This window comes from Coturnix japonica, chromosome 1 (genome assembly GCF_001577835.2).
Source record: "Coturnix japonica isolate 7356 chromosome 1, Coturnix japonica 2.1, whole genome shotgun sequence".
Lineage (NCBI taxonomy): Eukaryota > Metazoa > Chordata > Aves > Galliformes > Phasianidae > Coturnix > Coturnix japonica.
The window spans coordinates 123,951,963-123,970,032 of NC_029516.1; the positions used below are offsets into that span (position 1 = coordinate 123,951,963).

At 38.0% G+C, this 18,070-nt stretch overlaps 1 protein-coding gene across 14 annotated transcripts in view; it reads right to left on the reverse strand.

Annotated features, from left to right (window-relative positions):
* Positions 1-18,070, reverse strand: part of MCF2L (MCF.2 cell line derived transforming sequence like) — a 135,992-nt gene continuing 117,922 nt past the window's right edge. For 7 of the 14 annotated variants that reach the window (XM_015849326.2, XM_015849264.2, XM_015849282.2 and 4 more), the window contains 19 exons: positions 17,863-17,939; positions 16,958-17,024; positions 14,215-14,330; positions 13,405-13,474; positions 12,406-12,498; positions 12,181-12,273; positions 10,961-11,086; positions 10,112-10,333; positions 9,490-9,582; positions 9,015-9,093; positions 8,791-8,857; positions 7,466-7,581; positions 6,754-6,840; positions 5,885-5,944; positions 5,454-5,528; positions 3,185-3,318; positions 2,498-2,610; positions 2,276-2,379; positions 1-2,169 (listed from right to left, as the gene is read on the reverse strand). In XM_015849326.2, the coding sequence (XP_015704812.1) occupies positions 2,075-2,169; positions 2,276-2,379; positions 2,498-2,610; positions 3,185-3,318; positions 5,454-5,528; positions 5,885-5,944; positions 6,754-6,840; positions 7,466-7,581; positions 8,791-8,857; positions 9,015-9,093; positions 9,490-9,582; positions 10,112-10,333; positions 10,961-11,086; positions 12,181-12,273; positions 12,406-12,498; positions 13,405-13,474; positions 14,215-14,330; positions 16,958-17,024; positions 17,863-17,939 (1,887 nt within the window). In that variant the 3' untranslated portion in view covers positions 1-2,074. Of the gene's footprint in view, positions 2,170-2,275; positions 2,380-2,497; positions 2,611-3,184; positions 3,319-4,394; positions 4,485-5,453; positions 5,529-5,884; positions 5,945-6,753; positions 6,841-7,465; positions 7,582-8,790; positions 8,858-9,014; positions 9,094-9,489; positions 9,583-10,111; positions 10,334-10,960; positions 11,087-12,180; positions 12,274-12,405; positions 12,499-13,404; positions 13,475-14,214; positions 14,331-16,957; positions 17,025-17,862; positions 17,940-18,070 lie in introns of those variants that run through there. The other 7 variants (XM_032441992.1, XM_015849317.2, XM_032441987.1 and 4 more) reach the window with 6 other exon arrangements.

An 18,070-nucleotide genomic window follows, 5' to 3' on the forward strand; every position in this document is an offset into this window, starting at 1 on the left:
TGTATAAAGGCATTCAGCAAGAAGTGCTGACATTTATTCAAATCTTTATAATTACAATAGAGACCTCCTACTCTGAACCTCTAAATCACAACAGCAGTTTAAAAACAACAACAACAACAAAAAGGAAATCTATTAAAGTGCCATGATGTGGAGAAAACCATTGAAGTAACACAAATGAACCACAGTGAGAAATGAAAGGACAGTCTTATCCAAGCAATGACAGCAATACACAGGTAAATTATGTTACAGAATTTACAAAATAACTTACAGAGATGAAGATAAGCTGAATTTCATGCTGCCATCTCATTGTTAAATATCAGCCTAAGTATTCCCGATCAGCACAGTATCATATGGGATAATTAAAAGACTGGAGGATGTCTGTGTTGGAAAAGATGTCTGAATTAAAACCCTGGTCTGCATTTATATTGCAAGAAACCTAAGTGTGTATGAATTGTAAAGTGACACATTCAGCAGCATGAAGACTATAAATACATCCTTTACATTGATACAGCATATGTACACATTTACATATCTACACACACACATACACAGGCACATACATGCACATACACATGTGCATAGATGTGCGAGTATAGATGTGTATAATTTGTAGTGACCACAGTCAACTGCTTTTTGATTGCATTTGGGTAGGGTTACTTTTGCAGCTCAGGACCAAGATCATTGTTTAGAATCTTTCTCCCTCAATTTCCTAAGCTGCGGGCTCTAATATCTGAATTTCCAGCACAAAGGTAGACTTCTGGGCTTAGCCATCAGAAAGAGGGTCCAATAATTAATAGTAGTTTTGACTGACATTGAAAAATGTTGCTTATTATAAAGTTCGTGACAGTTTTAAGTAATATGGCATACAAATCAGGTAAAAGCCTATTTTCATAAGTAAAAACATTTGAAAGGCATAGGGGAATGAATACATTTTGAACATGCACACAATTCTGTACTGTTTGTAAGGACAAAGTGCAAAGACCAGAAACAAGGTGAAAGTTCCTAACACTGGCTAACATGACACTAATAAAGATGATTTTTCACCCATGTTTTGCTTTATGAAAAATCATGTCATTTTTGTCTCTTTGAATAAGTCTGTAACAAACACCACTGACTAGAAGTGTCTGGTTTCTCAGCCTTTTAGGTATACCTGAAGATATGCTCTTGGCCCATAGTGAACTCACCGTAGTTTTCTTTGCCTATAACTGCATGCTAAGTGTTAGAGCTGAAGGTAACCATGAAATTAGTTTACTGAGATATCATCCAGTGAATAAGAACATTTGTGTTTCATTGTGCACCTGTGTAAGGAAGATGATACTACTAAGTTGCCAAGGCTACGTAAACACAGATCTTGGTGAAGAGATTGGTTGTGAGGCCAAAATATTTCAAATAATAATAATAATAATAAAAACAAAACAAAACACCCAACTATTCCATTGCATGAATTATTATAAGGTTGGAAATGATAAAATGATTTCCTGTTCTGATGTTGTTATGGTCAGTGCATTGGTCATTTCTGCATCCATCTCTGAGATGCAGAAGAGTATCCTGAGGACCCAAGAGAAATGGCTCACCAAACTTACATCCTGCTGGCCGTAGGCATCCCATTGTCTGCACTGTTTGAGGTACATCCAGGGAGAATGGGTATTTTGGGGAGGAGAAACTAAACTCTGATTTATTCTCCTCATATCTATCCTGTACAGTGATTGCTATGCTATTAGCTCACGGCAAGGATTCAGCACTCAGCACATTGTTTGCTCTCATTCAGATTCCGGATGTTATGAAATGATACAGTTCTGCAGAAACCTGATTGTATATCAGTGGGAAAATGTGTTTTACGCCAACACCTCTGCAGCTTCAAACTTCAGGAGAAGCCTCTACAATACCCTATTTCAGATCATTTAGTTTTTATTTACAACTTCACATTCAATGCACTTTTCACCAGGATCTTCTGTGAGAAATCTCTGAAAATCATCAGAGAAGACAGAGAAAACCAGACAGGCATCTCAGATTTTGGATATTGGGCTCAAAGTCCAGATTTACTTTCTGTGGAGGTGGGGTGAAAAATATGATGTTAGCCCTTAATGTCCGAGAAGCTGGTGCTGCTGGCATTGCAGCTATCACTGCAACTTGATGATGTGCTCAAAGTGCTGGAAGCAGTGCCTGATTCTGGGAAAGAAGAGAAAAATCGTAAGAAATATGGTTGCTGTTTTTCACAGCTTTCTCCCATAACAGGAATCTTCAGATAAACAACCATTTATTGTAAGTAACCTACCAGAGCTGCTCAGAGACTGAGCTGATTTTGAATTGCCTATGAGCATCAGCAGATTGTTTGCTGGGATCCAACCTTCTCTACCAGAGGTCAGATTCTTCACATACCTATAAAAACAAAAACAGACATCAAACTGCTTCACTTGCTGCCTTTAAAAGTTTTGCACTCAGCACCTGCCCTCCACACACAGTTCTGTGTATGAAGATTCCAAACAGATCTGCTTACCAAAGTCCATCCTCCCCTTCACGAATCAGCTGAACTACATCTCCACCTTTCACTGCAAATTCTTCAGAAACTCCTTTCTCGTAATCAGTCACAACTGTATATTTACCAGGAGTCTGAATGCACAAAGGGAAAAAGACAAACTAATTATTTCTATTGGGTACTTTAAAGTATGTAGCAGCTTTTGTTACAAAAAGCAGAGCACTTTTCCCTGCTTCCTCCTCCTCATACACGTAAACGTTGAAGACAGCGCACATGCGCCTTCTGAGGGGCAGCAAGACTTTGCTGTTCAATGACATGTAAATTCAGCATAAATTCAGCATATGAATTCTCACACCCTGAAAAAACATTGTTACAACAATTAAGTAAAATCTCTACCAAATAAAAGAAAATAAATCCCAAGAGGTAAAAAAAAAAAAAAATGAACTAGAGAATTCATGACATGATGTAGTAGCTGAGCTTGTCATTGCTGGACTATGGCATAAGCTGGTCTACAGGTACATGAAGGCACCTTTCCTACAATACAGGGCTGATTTAAGTGGGATATTTCTCACTACCCCAGGAATTCTGCTCAGCTGACAGTTTCAAAGCAGACACTTCCCTTCTCACAAGTATCAGAAGCATTCCTACATACTGTCACACTTCACAGTAATGTTTGCTTAGCTCAATTAGGAAAGCATTTCTGTTTACCAGCTTCATCTCATTCCCCCCTCCACCTCCTCCTCCTTCTTCTTCTGCATCCGATGAATTCAGTGGCTCCTCAGCACTGGACCAGCCATCATTTTCTTCAGATGCATCAAGAGAATGAGATGTTTTAGCCCAACCTTGGTGAACAAAAAGCCGACAGTTAAGGTTTCAGCAACGTAACACTGTGTGGGAGAAGTGTTCTTCCCCTGATAATCACTCCAATGATCAACATAACAGGAGGAAATCTTGACAGGGGGAAGTTACTACAGCCACTAGGTAAAATTCACAGCTAGCAAAAGGTTCCCATGAGGCTAAGCAGATCTCTGGTGATACACAGCAGTGAATTTGGCCCTTTGGATTTATGGAGATGGAAACAACGCAAATTCCCAACCAAAAAATTAGCTTTTTCTGCCTTACACAAGTTCAGTGATGGAAGATGCTCTTCCTCTAAGGAGGCCATAAAGGATATGAGAGAGTGTTTTGTGGGAAAAGGATGACCATATATGGCTGTCACCTAAGACAACCTAACCAGGTTGGAATGAGGGATGGATGGGCATTCTGATGAGCACTTGCATCTGTCAAAGAACTCAACAGGAGTTACAGGCACTCTGCACTTCATGTTATGAGCTGCATTGTCAGGTTGACACAAGGACACTTTACCATGCTGAATCGTCTCAGTGTTAAGTCACAGCACCAAGAAACATGAGAACAATCTGCTGCCTGTCCCTTATGGCCAAATGTTCCTTGTTCTCTCTAAAGGTGAAGCATTTCATGTATTCCTGATGCTGGATCACAACCAAAGCTCATAAAATCCTTTTCCAGATTAAGCTGCAGTAAGTTTCACTAGCAGAATGCTTCTCACTGAGGCAAGCAGCTGCTAATACATGTGCTGAGCTTATAATGAACAAGTCAATAAAAAGAACAAATAAACAGTTCCAAGTAATGTTTCAGTTCAAGTTAGGTAGTAACAAAAAGAAAACTCAATGAAAAAGATCAAAAGGAGAAAGGAAAACCTCCCAGCCTTTAGCCTTTTTAGCTAACTACGAGTTAAGGCGGGAGAGCATCTGCATTTTCCCTTTTCAGCACATTTAACATTCGCCACCCAGCTGCTCATACCAGGTGCATTAAGGCTAAAATAGTGCATTGTCAGAGTGAAGTCAAAGCAATCCAAGAAAGCACACTCAGAGCACACCAAACCAAGCAGGTCTTTTACCTCGCCTATGCTGCTGGATGCCCTGCACAAGGCCAGAAGTGCTGACCCATTTGGCCCTGTCCAAGGTCAAGAATGACATCTGTGAAGAAACTGAGTAATAAATTCCTGCTGTATTCCATGCAAATTTCTTTGGAAACACACATCCTAGCAGAGCTCCCTATGAAGGCAGGAAACATAAGGAAATGGCAGAGTCCTACAAAGAGTGAAAGCTATGGAGAAATGAGCAAGCTTAGGTTTCATGGTGCCATGAAACATGAGAAGTCACGAGTTGCTTCTCTTCAGAAACCAGCTTGCTGATTTCTTTAGGATCCATCTCCAATATATGATGTCACTAATTCATTTTCCTTGAGCTCGCGGGGATGTGAGTAGGTGTGATGCTGCCATGAAAGGAAAGGAGTGAGAGGAACAATGTACTCTGCACTGTGAAGCTGAGAGCAGCACCTGGTGCAGCCTCACCCTAAAGTAGCTGAGCCCACTGCCTGCTCATCTCAGTTTGTGTCCTTGAGGAAGAAGCTAAAACATCAAAATATATCAGAAGGTGCAAGACAGGAAGAAGGAATTACTAAATACAGAGTTTCTGTGGGTGTCTGCTCAGGGATCACACTGCTTCCCGCTCAGACACTGAGCTGTGCTGCACAAAGTTTCTCCAGCACAGCAGCAAAAGCAGCATCATCTCCACAGGTGAGAAAAAGATTAATGGCTGTGAAAACCTAAAGAGGAGGAGGAGGGTAAGGCTCAAAACAGCTTAATCTTTAGAATAATATTCTCTAAGAGATGGCCACAGGAAGACAGCCAAGAAGAGAGGAAATATTTGTCATGTATTCCTTAGTTACTTGATCTCAAGGATTTGTACTGAAGCCTTTGCCAATAAGCCTTGCTAGTCAGGAAGGGGTCATTTGACTGAAATGCTTTATGTTCACTGTGTAGCTGTAGGTTGCGAGGACAGGAGGCAGAACACTGCTATGGTTCAGCTACAGCATTTGGAGTTAAAAGGATGCTGAAAATTGCTTTCAGGGGTACGTGGATATTTGTGGATTATGAGATGCGGTAACACACTACCTCTTACACCAAAAGGAGTTGGATCACTCACTACTTCGTGCCGTTTAGCTTTTTTGTCAGGACTGGTAGGAGAAGCTGCAGGAGGATGAATAGGCAAAAAAAACACAGAAGAGAGATATTGAGGAACTGGAAAAAGAGAGACGAGGTGGATTGCATGCTAAATACCTTTGAGTTTACACTGGAAAACAAATAGATTTCTGAGATCACTCTAATTTGAGATGCCATTGCTCAACTTCAGAAGTTAATTATTCACATAATTTTTTTTTTTTTTTTAAGATAAATTGACCAATTGCTTTATGGTAACAGATAATGCCTAATTCATTTCAAAACGTTTACATATACTTTCAAGTGAATACAATTAATTTCAATGTTAGACAAATATTACCAATTTAAACAATTGCTTTTATACCAATCTAGTGCTACAGCAATACCTGGTCCTGTAAGAAGGATCATTGGCAATGTCTGGCTTTTAGCAGTAGAAGATGGAGTTTCTGTCAAGGCAAGCATGGGATATTAGTGCTCACCTAATTGCTATCAGATACACAACCCTGAAGAGTTAGTCTCTCCAGAAAGAACTCAAAGGTAATCGAGTTTTAAAAGGCATTCAGAAAAGATGCTTGAAAAAAAATCATGCACTTGAACAAGTGTGATCATCATAGTGCCATTCTGACCGTTCGAAGATAGATATTCAAAGCAAGAAGTGAATGTACCCATGCAATTACTTGGCAGGAGGAAGCAAGAGAAATTGCAGACACCTACTGTCTGTTTTAGAAAGAAGACAACTTCCAGAAGCATAAAGAAGTTCTTATGTACTTCTGCATCTAGCCAAACAACCTTATCACAGATATTTTGCTAAGGTCATGTTTTACAGATAGAAATACTCCAGCAAAACCTTGATTCATTCTTGCCAAGTATGGGTACATTTGGGACAGATCCACAGAAGCTAGAAGCAGGCCAGGCATTTCATTTGAAGGAAACTGCCTCTAGGTTCCTAAAGGAATGGGGCCCTATAAACTCTTTCCTAGGCCACAATACTGGGACTGGAGGCACTGGAAACCACATTCCTTCTCCCAACAGCTCTGCTTTTCTGGGCTCATCACCCTCTCCCTAGCAGTGGAGCCAATTTCTCTCAAAATCTCCCTGTCATGGTCTGTGATTGAGGAACTTAGCTTGGGAGGACCTGCTAATATACACATTGAAAAAGTATACATGAGTTGTTACACCACACACAGACACTATGATGATTCAATTACCACCTTAGATAAAGAACACCTAGCTATTTTTTTCCTCTTTAAATTACCTTTCTGACTTTTGAGGTTAGTAAAGCCCTGAAGCGTAAAGCGCTTTTTTGACAGTACAGAGCATTCTGAGGTAGAGCTAGTGTCATCTACAAAGAAAAAGAAAAACAGAGAAAAGGGAAAAGGCCATGAAAAGGTTGAGGCAAAAAAATGATTCACAGCCCTGCCAAGGAACCAGAGTGAGAAAGAACAACTGAAAGTCCAAGTCTAGTAGAAGAGCGCAAGCGTCAAGTTCTTATTCATATAGGGGTCTTGTATTTCCTCTAGTCCAGTAAATTATCTCAGGGATATAAACCAAAACTCAAGGTGGGAAAATACTTTTTAAAACAGGTAATGCTGACAAATTTATCTGTAAGAAGTAAAACCTGAGAAACCAGGCAGCTCTAGGAGAAGGCATACTGCAGTTTAAGACCTCATAACCCACAGTTCCCATCTCCCTAGTACTATCCCTTCACTAGCATGGCTTTGGGCCTGTCCACACAGAGTAGAGCGCAAACTCAGGCAAGGGCAGATTGGACTGGCATGTTCACACAGCACATGCAGCACATTGTGGGTGGGCTGCCTTGGGGCTGCAAGCAGCAAAGTTCTGCTCTTTCAAGTGTAACATTGCATTTGCCTGTACTACCATGGCTACCATGCTGGTGGATCTGCTGTGCATCTGCAGTGCAAGCATGCTTTTCACATCTAATGACAACATTATATGTCCAAACTCACCTTTGCCTTTCTCAGGGTACTTTGGTGCTACTGTGGTGACATAACCTTCTAGACCTGTGAGATCAGCTTTTCTCTCCTCCATTTTTTTCATGTTTCTGATGTTGTTCCTTGATGGGCTGTTTATTGGAAGAAAATTAAGGCAATCAATCCATCTCCAGCAAATTAGGATCTGAACAAAAGTGATGACCTTGACTCACAGATTGCCTTTGACATACAGATCTTTTATATACAGATACATAGGCTGAAAACCATTTCTTAACTACTTAGTTCATAGCTTCCAAGGTTGAAGCTATGCACATTAGTGACCGAGCATAGAAAGATCATGGGCACATATAGAGGAGAAAGGTGTCAATTTTGACTGCAAATGTAGCATGGCTGTTGGGAACTACTAAAAAGTCAACTCAGGACAACTTCCTCTCACAGTCTTAACTAGACACACATTCCAGAAAAAGCAAATAAGAGGGGAAGGAAAAAGAATCAACTGCATCTCAGAAGCTCTTAGCACAGGAAACAGATAAAGTATGAACAGATATTATATGCTGAATACGCACTTGGATTCCCATTGCACCTCTGATAGCAAATAGAAATGAGAGACACCCTACAAATGTTACACATCTGGGAAGTTCTCTGTACATAACTAGGCACATGGAGCATGCAGGACCAAGAGCTACTTATACATATTTGAGCACACAGCAATTTCTAAAGATACGAGTGTATAGGTGTATGGGTGAAGGTCAGACAATACAGGCAAAGAAAAAAGCAAGTAGTAGAGGTCAGAGAAGGGCAGAACAGCAGGGGAGAGCAAAAGGCTTCACGTATATAGGTTGGCAAGGTGAAGGATAAAGCACAGGACAATAAAGTAAAGTTTGACTCCAAACTTAGACACTGAAGGAATGAATACATCACTCAGTAAGAAAGCTGGAGGAAAAAGGAAATGAGAAATAGAAAAGAATGTGAAGGACAAAAAGAAAAATGACATCAATCTTGAAGAAAAGTAATTTAAGTGGTGGAAAAGAACAGAGCAAAAAGGAAAAGGCTGCTGTATATAACTCTCTTACTTGGGAGGTAAAGTATATAACTGACTGTTCAACAGAATCATAGTATCACCAGGATAATGGCTGGCACAGAAGATTACTTATCTGCAAAGCCCATGCCACTGTTGCTCAGCTTAACAGTTCTGGAGATGTATGTAAAGCCCAACTTTTACAGTTTTATACTAAAAAGGGATCTAAAATGTAAGTGTCAGTATTGAGGAATATGAGTAATAAAGATAGCAAAGTGAATGCATCAGTATACTGGGCTGACCTGACGACTAACTTACTTACCTTGTACAAGACGATGCTGGTAGAGGTAAGCTCTGAGTATGTTCAAGTGTCCTATGCTGACTGGCTTCTGTAATGAAGAGAAAGAACCATTTAGCTGATTTGTTTTAATCTTTTCATTCCTGCAGTTGAATTCAGTGGTGAACAGATTTTGAAGTTGAAAGAGAAAAGAGATTTAAATATATATATATATGTGTGTGTGTGTGTGTGTACATAAAATACTTTACCTCTGCATGCCTGCAGTTGACTAGTCAGCACTTTTCTTATTTCATTTACCCAAGTAGCTTTAACTTCAGGAGTTGGTGCCTGCCCAGAACAAAATTAAAAGATGATCAGTCATCAAGCATACAAAAAGCTGCAAGCTGAAGCACAACCTCAGAGGAATTTTTCAAGAGGAACAGCCAGATCCTCTCCCCAGCCCCTCAGTAAGCAGAAACTGAAGGATAAAGCTGTGCACGTGTCACAGTCTTACCCTGGCTCCCAAAAATCTGCTGTTCCAGTGAAAACAATAGCAATGGTGTATGCAATACGCATACACAATGCACGGGTACTGTAAAATATGATTAAAAACAAAGGGAAGAAAAAAGCCAAGATAGATCTTGTTAGGTTTAGAATTCCATCCTCCTACCTTCCCCCCCCCAGTTTTTAATTTAATTATTGTTTTTAATTGTTATTATTTTAAAGGTATTTGCATATTGTTACCTGTATGATGTAAACTTCTTCTCTTGCATTATACCAGATTTCAAATTTCTTTGCATCACCTTTGACATTTTCTGTTATTCCAACTGCTGCCATCTGGAAGCAAAAAGGACAGCTGCTGACCTATCAGATTGCAATACAGATGACAATAGAAGCAGAATGCTAACATTATTCTTCGGTAACCTCCTTACGAAAAACAAAACCACATTTGGTTTCACACTCAGAGAAAAGAAAGCACGTCATCTGCATGTTGGACATAAGGCCTCCAATGCAGTGTGTCAGCATGGCTACCTCAGAGGGAAGAAAGATTTAGTTTAGGTTCATTACGTTAAGACTGACTCACATACTGTCTCTTAGAATCCAGAGTGACAAATCTTACATCTATTTTATTCTACCCACTGTTACATTTTCCAAGTGATGGATACAACAGCCATCCATTTGCAAAGGAGAATCTACCCCCCTGACACCATCAGCACAAAGCGACACAGACTTGCAGTTAACAGCTACACTTGCCTGAAAGAGCAAAGCTTACAATTAAAAACTGCAATGCGACAACAATAAAGAAGTGTATTACTACAGCTAAGCCCTTAGTATCACTGCCTCCCTGGACTGCTGAGTGCCTTACATTTAAGGAGTGTTTATAGCTATAAGAAGGTGCCTTCTCATATCCCTCTCCATTTTCTTCTCGCTTTTTACAGAACAGCACCGCCTTCTCATGGAGGAACAGGTGTCGCTGCATTGGCTTGAAGCGGGCCAAATCTTTCACCTTTGAGTGACCCTTTTTATGATCAGTCCAGACATTGAAGGATCCCTGCATTAGAAGCTTGCCCAGCTCATTCAGGTTTCCCTGGAACAGAGAAAGAGGTATTTATAACTACAAAGAGGTAACATCTGACTGAAACACATACTCTGAGCAGGTTGTTACAAGTTCTGTCATTCCAAGAAATCTCTCACATCAGTGTTTATGTTGAATTTGGAAAGATAATGAAAATACAGTTAGTGTTTAATATTCTCTTTCCTATGCTGTTCAGCCATGATTTTACAGTCAAGAATAGCAAAACATACATCCACACAGAAAAAAAGAGGTGGTACAATACATATCATTTTTTCAGATGCCTACTGCAAAGCTCCTTATATTTATCTATTCATTTTCTTTTCCTGGAAGTTTTAGATGTAGTTTTAAGCACAGATACAAAGAACCTGATGGTTACTCCCATTTGGCAGTAGCCAGACTGTTCAGGACAATTTTCTGTTTCCAACTTGGTGTCAAGCAGATCAAAGAAAGAAAACTTGAGCAGACAGAAGAAAATATCATTCATAGCAGGAAAATCTCAGAAAAGAGAGATAATCTTTCCAATGTTTTCATTATATAATGCAGTTTAAAGGTGTATTTTGTAGAAAAGCCTTCTCATTATTAGTATGTAATAGGGAATATGCTGTATGTAGGTACCTAAAAAACAATAACGTTACTCACATCATAGCCTGTGATGGCTATCTGGTGCATAGAATCATTGACTGCTTTGAGAATACCCAATATAGAGTTCAGTGCCTCCTGGAGATCTTCAGCACCTTCACAGTTCTTACTGTACTTCAGCATTTCCTGAGCAGGCAAGGAAAGACAACAGCCTTAGCTTTGCAAACAGCAGTAACGAGGATTATTTTAATTTTAACACCAAATTTGGCCTACATTTATAATGTTATCCGGCAAAGTTTACGCTGTATAATCTAGTGGACTAAGTACTGGCTCTAACTGAAAAGACCCCAAGTTTTACTTCATATCTGCTGCTAATCAATCTTCTGATCCTCCTAAACCTTTTATAAGCACAACCTAAGAAATTCACAAGTCTGAGTTAGCATTTCTCACCACAATTGCTGAAAACAAAAGCAAAATTCTAATGTCATCCTTTGTTGCATTTAAAGAATAATAAGTGTTAAAACATAGGCAAATTGCATCTATTACTTGAATTAGTGTAAGGTCTGGGATGCTAGTTGTGGACCTAAACATACTATGTAGAACACTGCTTACACATCCTAAAGAGTCTTCCTTCTCCAAAAGGCTTACTGGGGAAGCTGTATCTTCTCATTTGATCCAGATATACAGAGCAGTATGAGAATAAGCATTTACTCATGGAGTTCAGAAAAGATTCTTTAAAACAGAAAACTTTTCAGATCACAGAATCACAGAATTGTAGGGGTTGGAAGGGACCTCTAGAGATCGAGTCCAACCCCCCAGGAGAGATACTTCTCTCTTCATAAAAGCACAAAGCAAATTAAAAGCTTTCAAAGAATTAACTCAGTTTTAACTCAAGAGTAAACTACTGTTAAACACAATTATTGAACCTTGTGTCTACATAACGACTACTACCAAAAACAAATCAGTTTCAAGCATAGCAAAAAGTTAGATATTCATTTTAAAATGGATAATAATACATCCCTCTCATTTTGTTCTCTTTGTCCATAGCATGTCTAAATGAATCAGAATGGCATCCTTCCTAAAAATGCCATACTGTGACCACAGCTAAGTACGTTCCCTACAAGTTGCTTTGAAGACTCTGATTAATTGAACCTTTCCAGACACATTCTCAATTTTGATTTATACACCACTCTAAGATTTCTCTCCAGCAGGATGAGATAAGCAGCATTTAGAAGAAAAAAAATAAAATAGATTTAGCATTGTAATTTTGTAACACATACCTTTAGCAATAATTGGTATTTGGTTATTCTTTGAACTGGCTTCAGTAAGTATGAATCCAAACTGAGCTTGTGATCGAGTTTCCTTTGACATTCCTATAATCGGTGTCAGATTTTGTCAGTACACAGATCAATATATTTTCTTATTTGTAATTGAGATAAATTAGCAAGTTTAACAACAACAAAAAATACATACAGAAATATTCCAAGAGAATTGAGTAAGCAAACCTGAAAGAACATGGAATCTGAAAACTGCCTCCACAAACTTTCAGATCGAGGTTTGTTTTGACAGTATTTCTCATAAATCTGGAAATCTTCCATCTGAAATGGGAAAGGAGAGTAAAAAGTAAATATTATATATATATATATATAATATATATATTTTAAATAGACAAAGTTCTTAAGAATTTTTCAGTCATCAAGCCTACGGAAGAAAGACAATTCCTTAAGGCATCCCTAACAGACAGCAATTTTTCAGAACCACTCATTTCATAACAGCTCATCATTTTGTACTTGGAACATATGAATAAAATGTTCCTGTTAATTTTTACTTCAACTGAACATTAAGTGCCTTACAAAGAAGCATACGTCATATTTATAAATGCCTTTATGCCGCCATATGAAAAATACGGGGTTTTAATTTAATTCAATTAATGCCAGAACATGATTCCCTCTGCATAACTTATTCAAAAACTTCTGCCCTTTTTTCTTTATGCATTTTGTAAGTGTGTTCATCAGTGGAAGCGGACCAACTAGTTTGTTGCCCCTTATCACTTTGATGCTATCAAGAATCTGATATTTTTCATTCATGCTTGCTTACACAAGTCCCATAGTACTCCTATTGCTCCAAGAGACTTGTCTGCTCCACAGACAAGATACTATTTTCATTTGGTTATTCATGAAATTTTCAAAGTCTGCTTTCTGTTTCCACAATAAAAAAGTTTCCAGTAAAATTAAGCGAAATAATCAATAAAATTCAAATGATCCAATGCACAATTCTTCATGTTGTTCTAACTGCAACTTTAATAAAGCAGTTTTCTTTAAAAACAGCAGTAGCTCTTCCTATCAAAATTAATTATACCCCACAGTGGAAAATATCCCCAACTCTCTAATCTGTTCAAAACAAACAAAGGGGACCTAGTGGCAATTATTATATAAGTAGTACTCTCAGCTCTAACAGTCTTAGAAGAGCTTATGAATGAAATGTCAGCTAAAGATGACACGTACCTGATCCAGAAAGCACCGTCCTACCAGTTCTGGGTATTCTACGTAGTTTTCTAGTTCTCTCAAGAATATTCTGTAAGGAAGACAACTTTCTTAGTGCACATATCAAAGGAAATTCGTATTCTTGCAATTCATTGTCTAAACTTAAAGAAATAGAGCAGTAATTCTGCATTATGAAATCAAACAAAACTGTCCTAGATTATGTATTTACAAAGGGGTTGCAAAATAAACATGTTCTGATCAATTTATTTTAGCAAACTATTACTACATCAGAAGCCAAACATAAGATTTTGGTGGAGGCAAAATGGCCTTGTTTCCCTGCCTTATGTATTTAGTAGGATTTGTAAAGTTCAGGGATTTTTTTTCTTCCAAAAAGCTATCAAGCAACACAAGTCAAATAATATATTGAAAAGATGACAAACACTAAAGTCTAGTTTTTCCTGAATAAGTAACAGTTACTTAGTAGGTATAATTTGTCTTGAAAATACTTATTTACTAACTATTCAGATATTGCCATGTGAAGAAATGTCTCTGCAGCAGCAATAAGGTCATTAAGTATAAAAATTAAATAGCCTCAACCAGACGCAAGAGCATAGAAAATCTGTGGTTTAAGATAACTGTTTACTTTCCACTGAAAGTTCTACTATCATTTTTTTTTTAAGTTTTATCAGTGTTCTGAAAATGTTTTAATACGGTTTCTTGTCCAATGCAATATCAGTTCTGACTCAATAGATAGCTAGGTGAGGCTCAGTAAGGATCTTTTAGTAATATCCCATTCCAATGTTACATTTACATCTAAATCAAATTCCTCACCTGTTGTGAAAGTGATAAATTTCTTCCATATTTCCAAACAAAATATCCTTCTTGTTCTGGAGTTCTGGTGAAATGAGGTGAGCCATTAATGGGTTGTCCATCTCTGCAGCATACCCCTAGAACACAGAAGAGGGAACACTGATTATCTTCCTCCTTTTGATAGGGCAGTTTGCCTCAAGCAGGCTGATAAACAAAGAAAGAATTCAGTATTAATCATGAAATCAATCTACAAAATCTGTTCTTCCATCAGTTCAGTAAGATCATATGGACTGGACAACAAGTGATGGGAATGATGAAAGATTTCGATATTACTGCATTACACAGTTGAAGGAAGATGATGTGACGTAGTTTGGATTTGGATTAGATCTTGCTCTCAATACAGTTGTCATGGACAAGGTGGTCACAGAAAAAAATAACTGCATTAGTGACAACAACTTATAATAAACTCCACTGAACCATAACAAAGTGACAAGGTAAAAGAAAGGATAAGCAACAACACACCTGCAATCAAAATTTTAAAGCCCAAATTAGAACTAGTAGGAGAACTAGCCTAAGCAATTCAGGCATTTGATCAACTAGCAATTAAATTTTTATTTATATTTTAAAAATCCTTTAAAAAATTGAGAGTTTTTTCCCCCTCACACGCTGAGGAAAAAACCCACAACAACAATGGTACAGGCAAAGCTGCTGTAGCTCACTGACTGTTAACCTTGGTACCTTTCCCACCTCTCTTTCCCATACATACAAAAACACAAAGTTTTAGTTAAAAGGAAAGAAAAAAGAAAAGCTGTTGTGAGATAACTCCAAAAGCATAACCTTTAAAAAGAAAAATGTTCATTGATTCACATAAAATGGAGTACAAATAAATAAATAAACAAACAAACAGGAGGAAAAATTGTGAGCACTAAGCAGTCTAGATTCAGAGAAGTGATGTGAGAGTAGACTACTACATTTCCATTGAAGTGAAGATGTTGGACATTGCTACAAAGACACAACTGGCAACAGCTAAGATAATAAAATTCATGGATCTCAGTACTCTGGAATTCTGAAAGAACAAAACCATGAAAATACATACATTGACTAAAAGCTGTCAACACTATTTTTCCTTTAGATTGACATGGTGTTTATTTTTCAACCACGAGATACAAATGTTCGTATTTTACTACCTGAGTAGTATTTATATCTTAAAGGAGAAGGAAAGCTTAAAAACAGCTACAGGAGTTTCCTAGCAATTGTTCCTATAAATTACCTTTAATTTTCCATTGGAATCCTTTACTGAGAGAAAATGCATGACGAAAAGAAAAAGCAACATAAAAGGAGACTCTGTCCATACAAAAGGGTATCAAGTTGTTTTACAGGAAAATTGAGCAAATAGAACAGGAGGCACAAAAGAATTGGGGAAATAGACGTAACTGTGGATTATTAATAAGAATTCCACAAAAGCTGGAAGGCTGCCATTGAAACATACATCAGCAAGGATCTGGTCCATAATTACTGTTGGCAGTTCTCATCACCCAGACTGAAGAGTGATGAGTCCCAAACTGCACAGAGGTAGAGAGAAGTGTGATTGGCATGCTCAGAGTGCTGGAGAGTTTACAGAATCAACAGAAAATTAAGAGCCAGACTTTGCAAGACAGAGCTTAGCTCTATACTCCATGTAAAACCAGAAAAATACCAGGGGAATAGAAAGATTCTGCAAAACCTCCAGTAGTAGCAGGAAGGACCAAAAATCCTAAAGCCATTTGAGCCTTGAATTTAACAGAATTATGCAGATAGCATTACATGAAAAAAAACAAAGAATAAAGTAGTCCTTAAGGTCCACTTCAGATCAGCACTGTTTTATTACCAAACTTCAGGTACAGCTGCCCTACTTTTGGGGCTTCCCAGCACTTGGTCAAAATCCAGGACAGGAACACTACTGGAAACTGACTATAAACCAGGCAAAAGCAAGGCCAGAGTTCATACAGTACTACTCTTACTTGAAAATACGTACCCCAAAATTACCACTCCCAGTCCATAAAATAAGACAGTTTCTATTGAAGAGCCTAAAACTGGGGTGGACACCAGAAGTACTCCCAATTGACTCAGTTGTGATTCATCCTGATTAAAGTCACTGTTAAGCTTTATCATCCCCAGAACCAGGCTGGACTACAAGAAAATGCTGCATCCATGTCTGAATATTTAACAAACAGGAATACAGAGCTCTGTACCATATTCTAGAAGCAACTTGCAAGTACTGCAATTATGTCTCCATGAGTGTGGAGCAGATGTAACATTTTGTTTCCTTCACAATTTTGAATTAAGAAATTATTACTACAAGGTACTCTGTAGCCATAGCTATACCTGAGATATTTGGAAGGCTAATTAAAGGCCTACAAAGGATGCGAGTAACAGATTTGCTCCTCTGATACAAGATTCTCTCAAGGCAAATTCACATTCCAGTGTGACATACAATCTTTCTGTAACTGACCTGCTACTCTGGAATGAAATTCTAAAAGAATTAACAATCATTACCAATCTCACTGTGTTCTATCTCAATAGTTAGGCTTATCTTCTGTTATTTGTTAAGAAAAATAAACATAAACTTGCCTCTGTGAAAACATGATGAGGGCAGAGAGATGTGGCAATGACACTACTAGACAAGAAAAGGATAAGCATCATAGAAATAAGGAAAGCATAAGAACATCTATTAAATGGAACACAAATAGATTCAGGATCAGTCAGAGTGAAATCTGATCTTTACCTCAAGAACACAGAGAAGTTCTTCCACATATGCCCGCTCAGTTTCAATAAGTTCATTCATTACATGCCTGAAAACAAAGAATGATAATTAAGGAAGGCCTATTCACTTATACAAAGTATTAAGGCAATGTTAACTTCGTATGTTTTCTACTTGAACTGGAAATAGTTATTTTCTGAAGAAACAGCCAAGGCTGGAATTTCAAGCATCATAGAAGAAGTGAACAGTTTTTATTATTGTAAACATAAAATCTGGTTACGTTGCATTTACAAGGATTACAGAAGCTGAAGTTGGTGGTGCAAAGGTTTCAAGTTGCACTGATCACTTTAAAGCTGAGGCATTTGCTGTAACTTAAAAGTCACAGTGCCTCCTTTTAAGGTTAGTTTTCCTTAGTAATTAGGCAAGCACACTTGCTTCTCCCCCCAGCCTTTGTGATTTCGGATGGTTTGGCACACATTATAGTAGTGAAAAGACAGCAATAATATCCAGGTTTCAGTTAGAAATGCAAGTGCTGTACCACTTGCAGGTGCCATAAGGGATGCTATTTAGTTTTGATAAAGTTCTTAAGATTAATCAAAACAGGGTCTAAAGAGTCAAACAACAATAAAATTGTCTTTTGAAGCACAGAGACCAAAGTATATGACAGATTTACAGAATGCTTATTCCTCAAAACTGTCTTCTCTGACATGAAAATATGTAATTATCCTCCCAGAGTATTATCTCACTGTAGCAAAGCTCGACTCTGATACTATATAAACTTTAAATAAAGCTGCAGACAGACCGAAGTATCTTTTCTCCACATACAAAGTATAGAAGCATACTTGTCTTATCAAATCTTTAGCCAAACTCAGACTTTACTGGAACCAAATCAGAGAAAGAACGTTTGTTGTTTATCAAAATATACTTACTGCCGTAGCACAGCTAGGTTTTCTTCATCATCCATTGTAGATCCTCCTCTGCTTTGATGGAGTTCACTCATTTCATTCTAAAGAAGGAAACAAACAAACAAAAAATTATCACAGCATAACAGACAGGGGAGGAAAAAGCACTTTAAAATATGGAGCTTTGCACACAGGTCTATTTACATGAGTTTTCACAGGAAAGGCTTCACTCCGT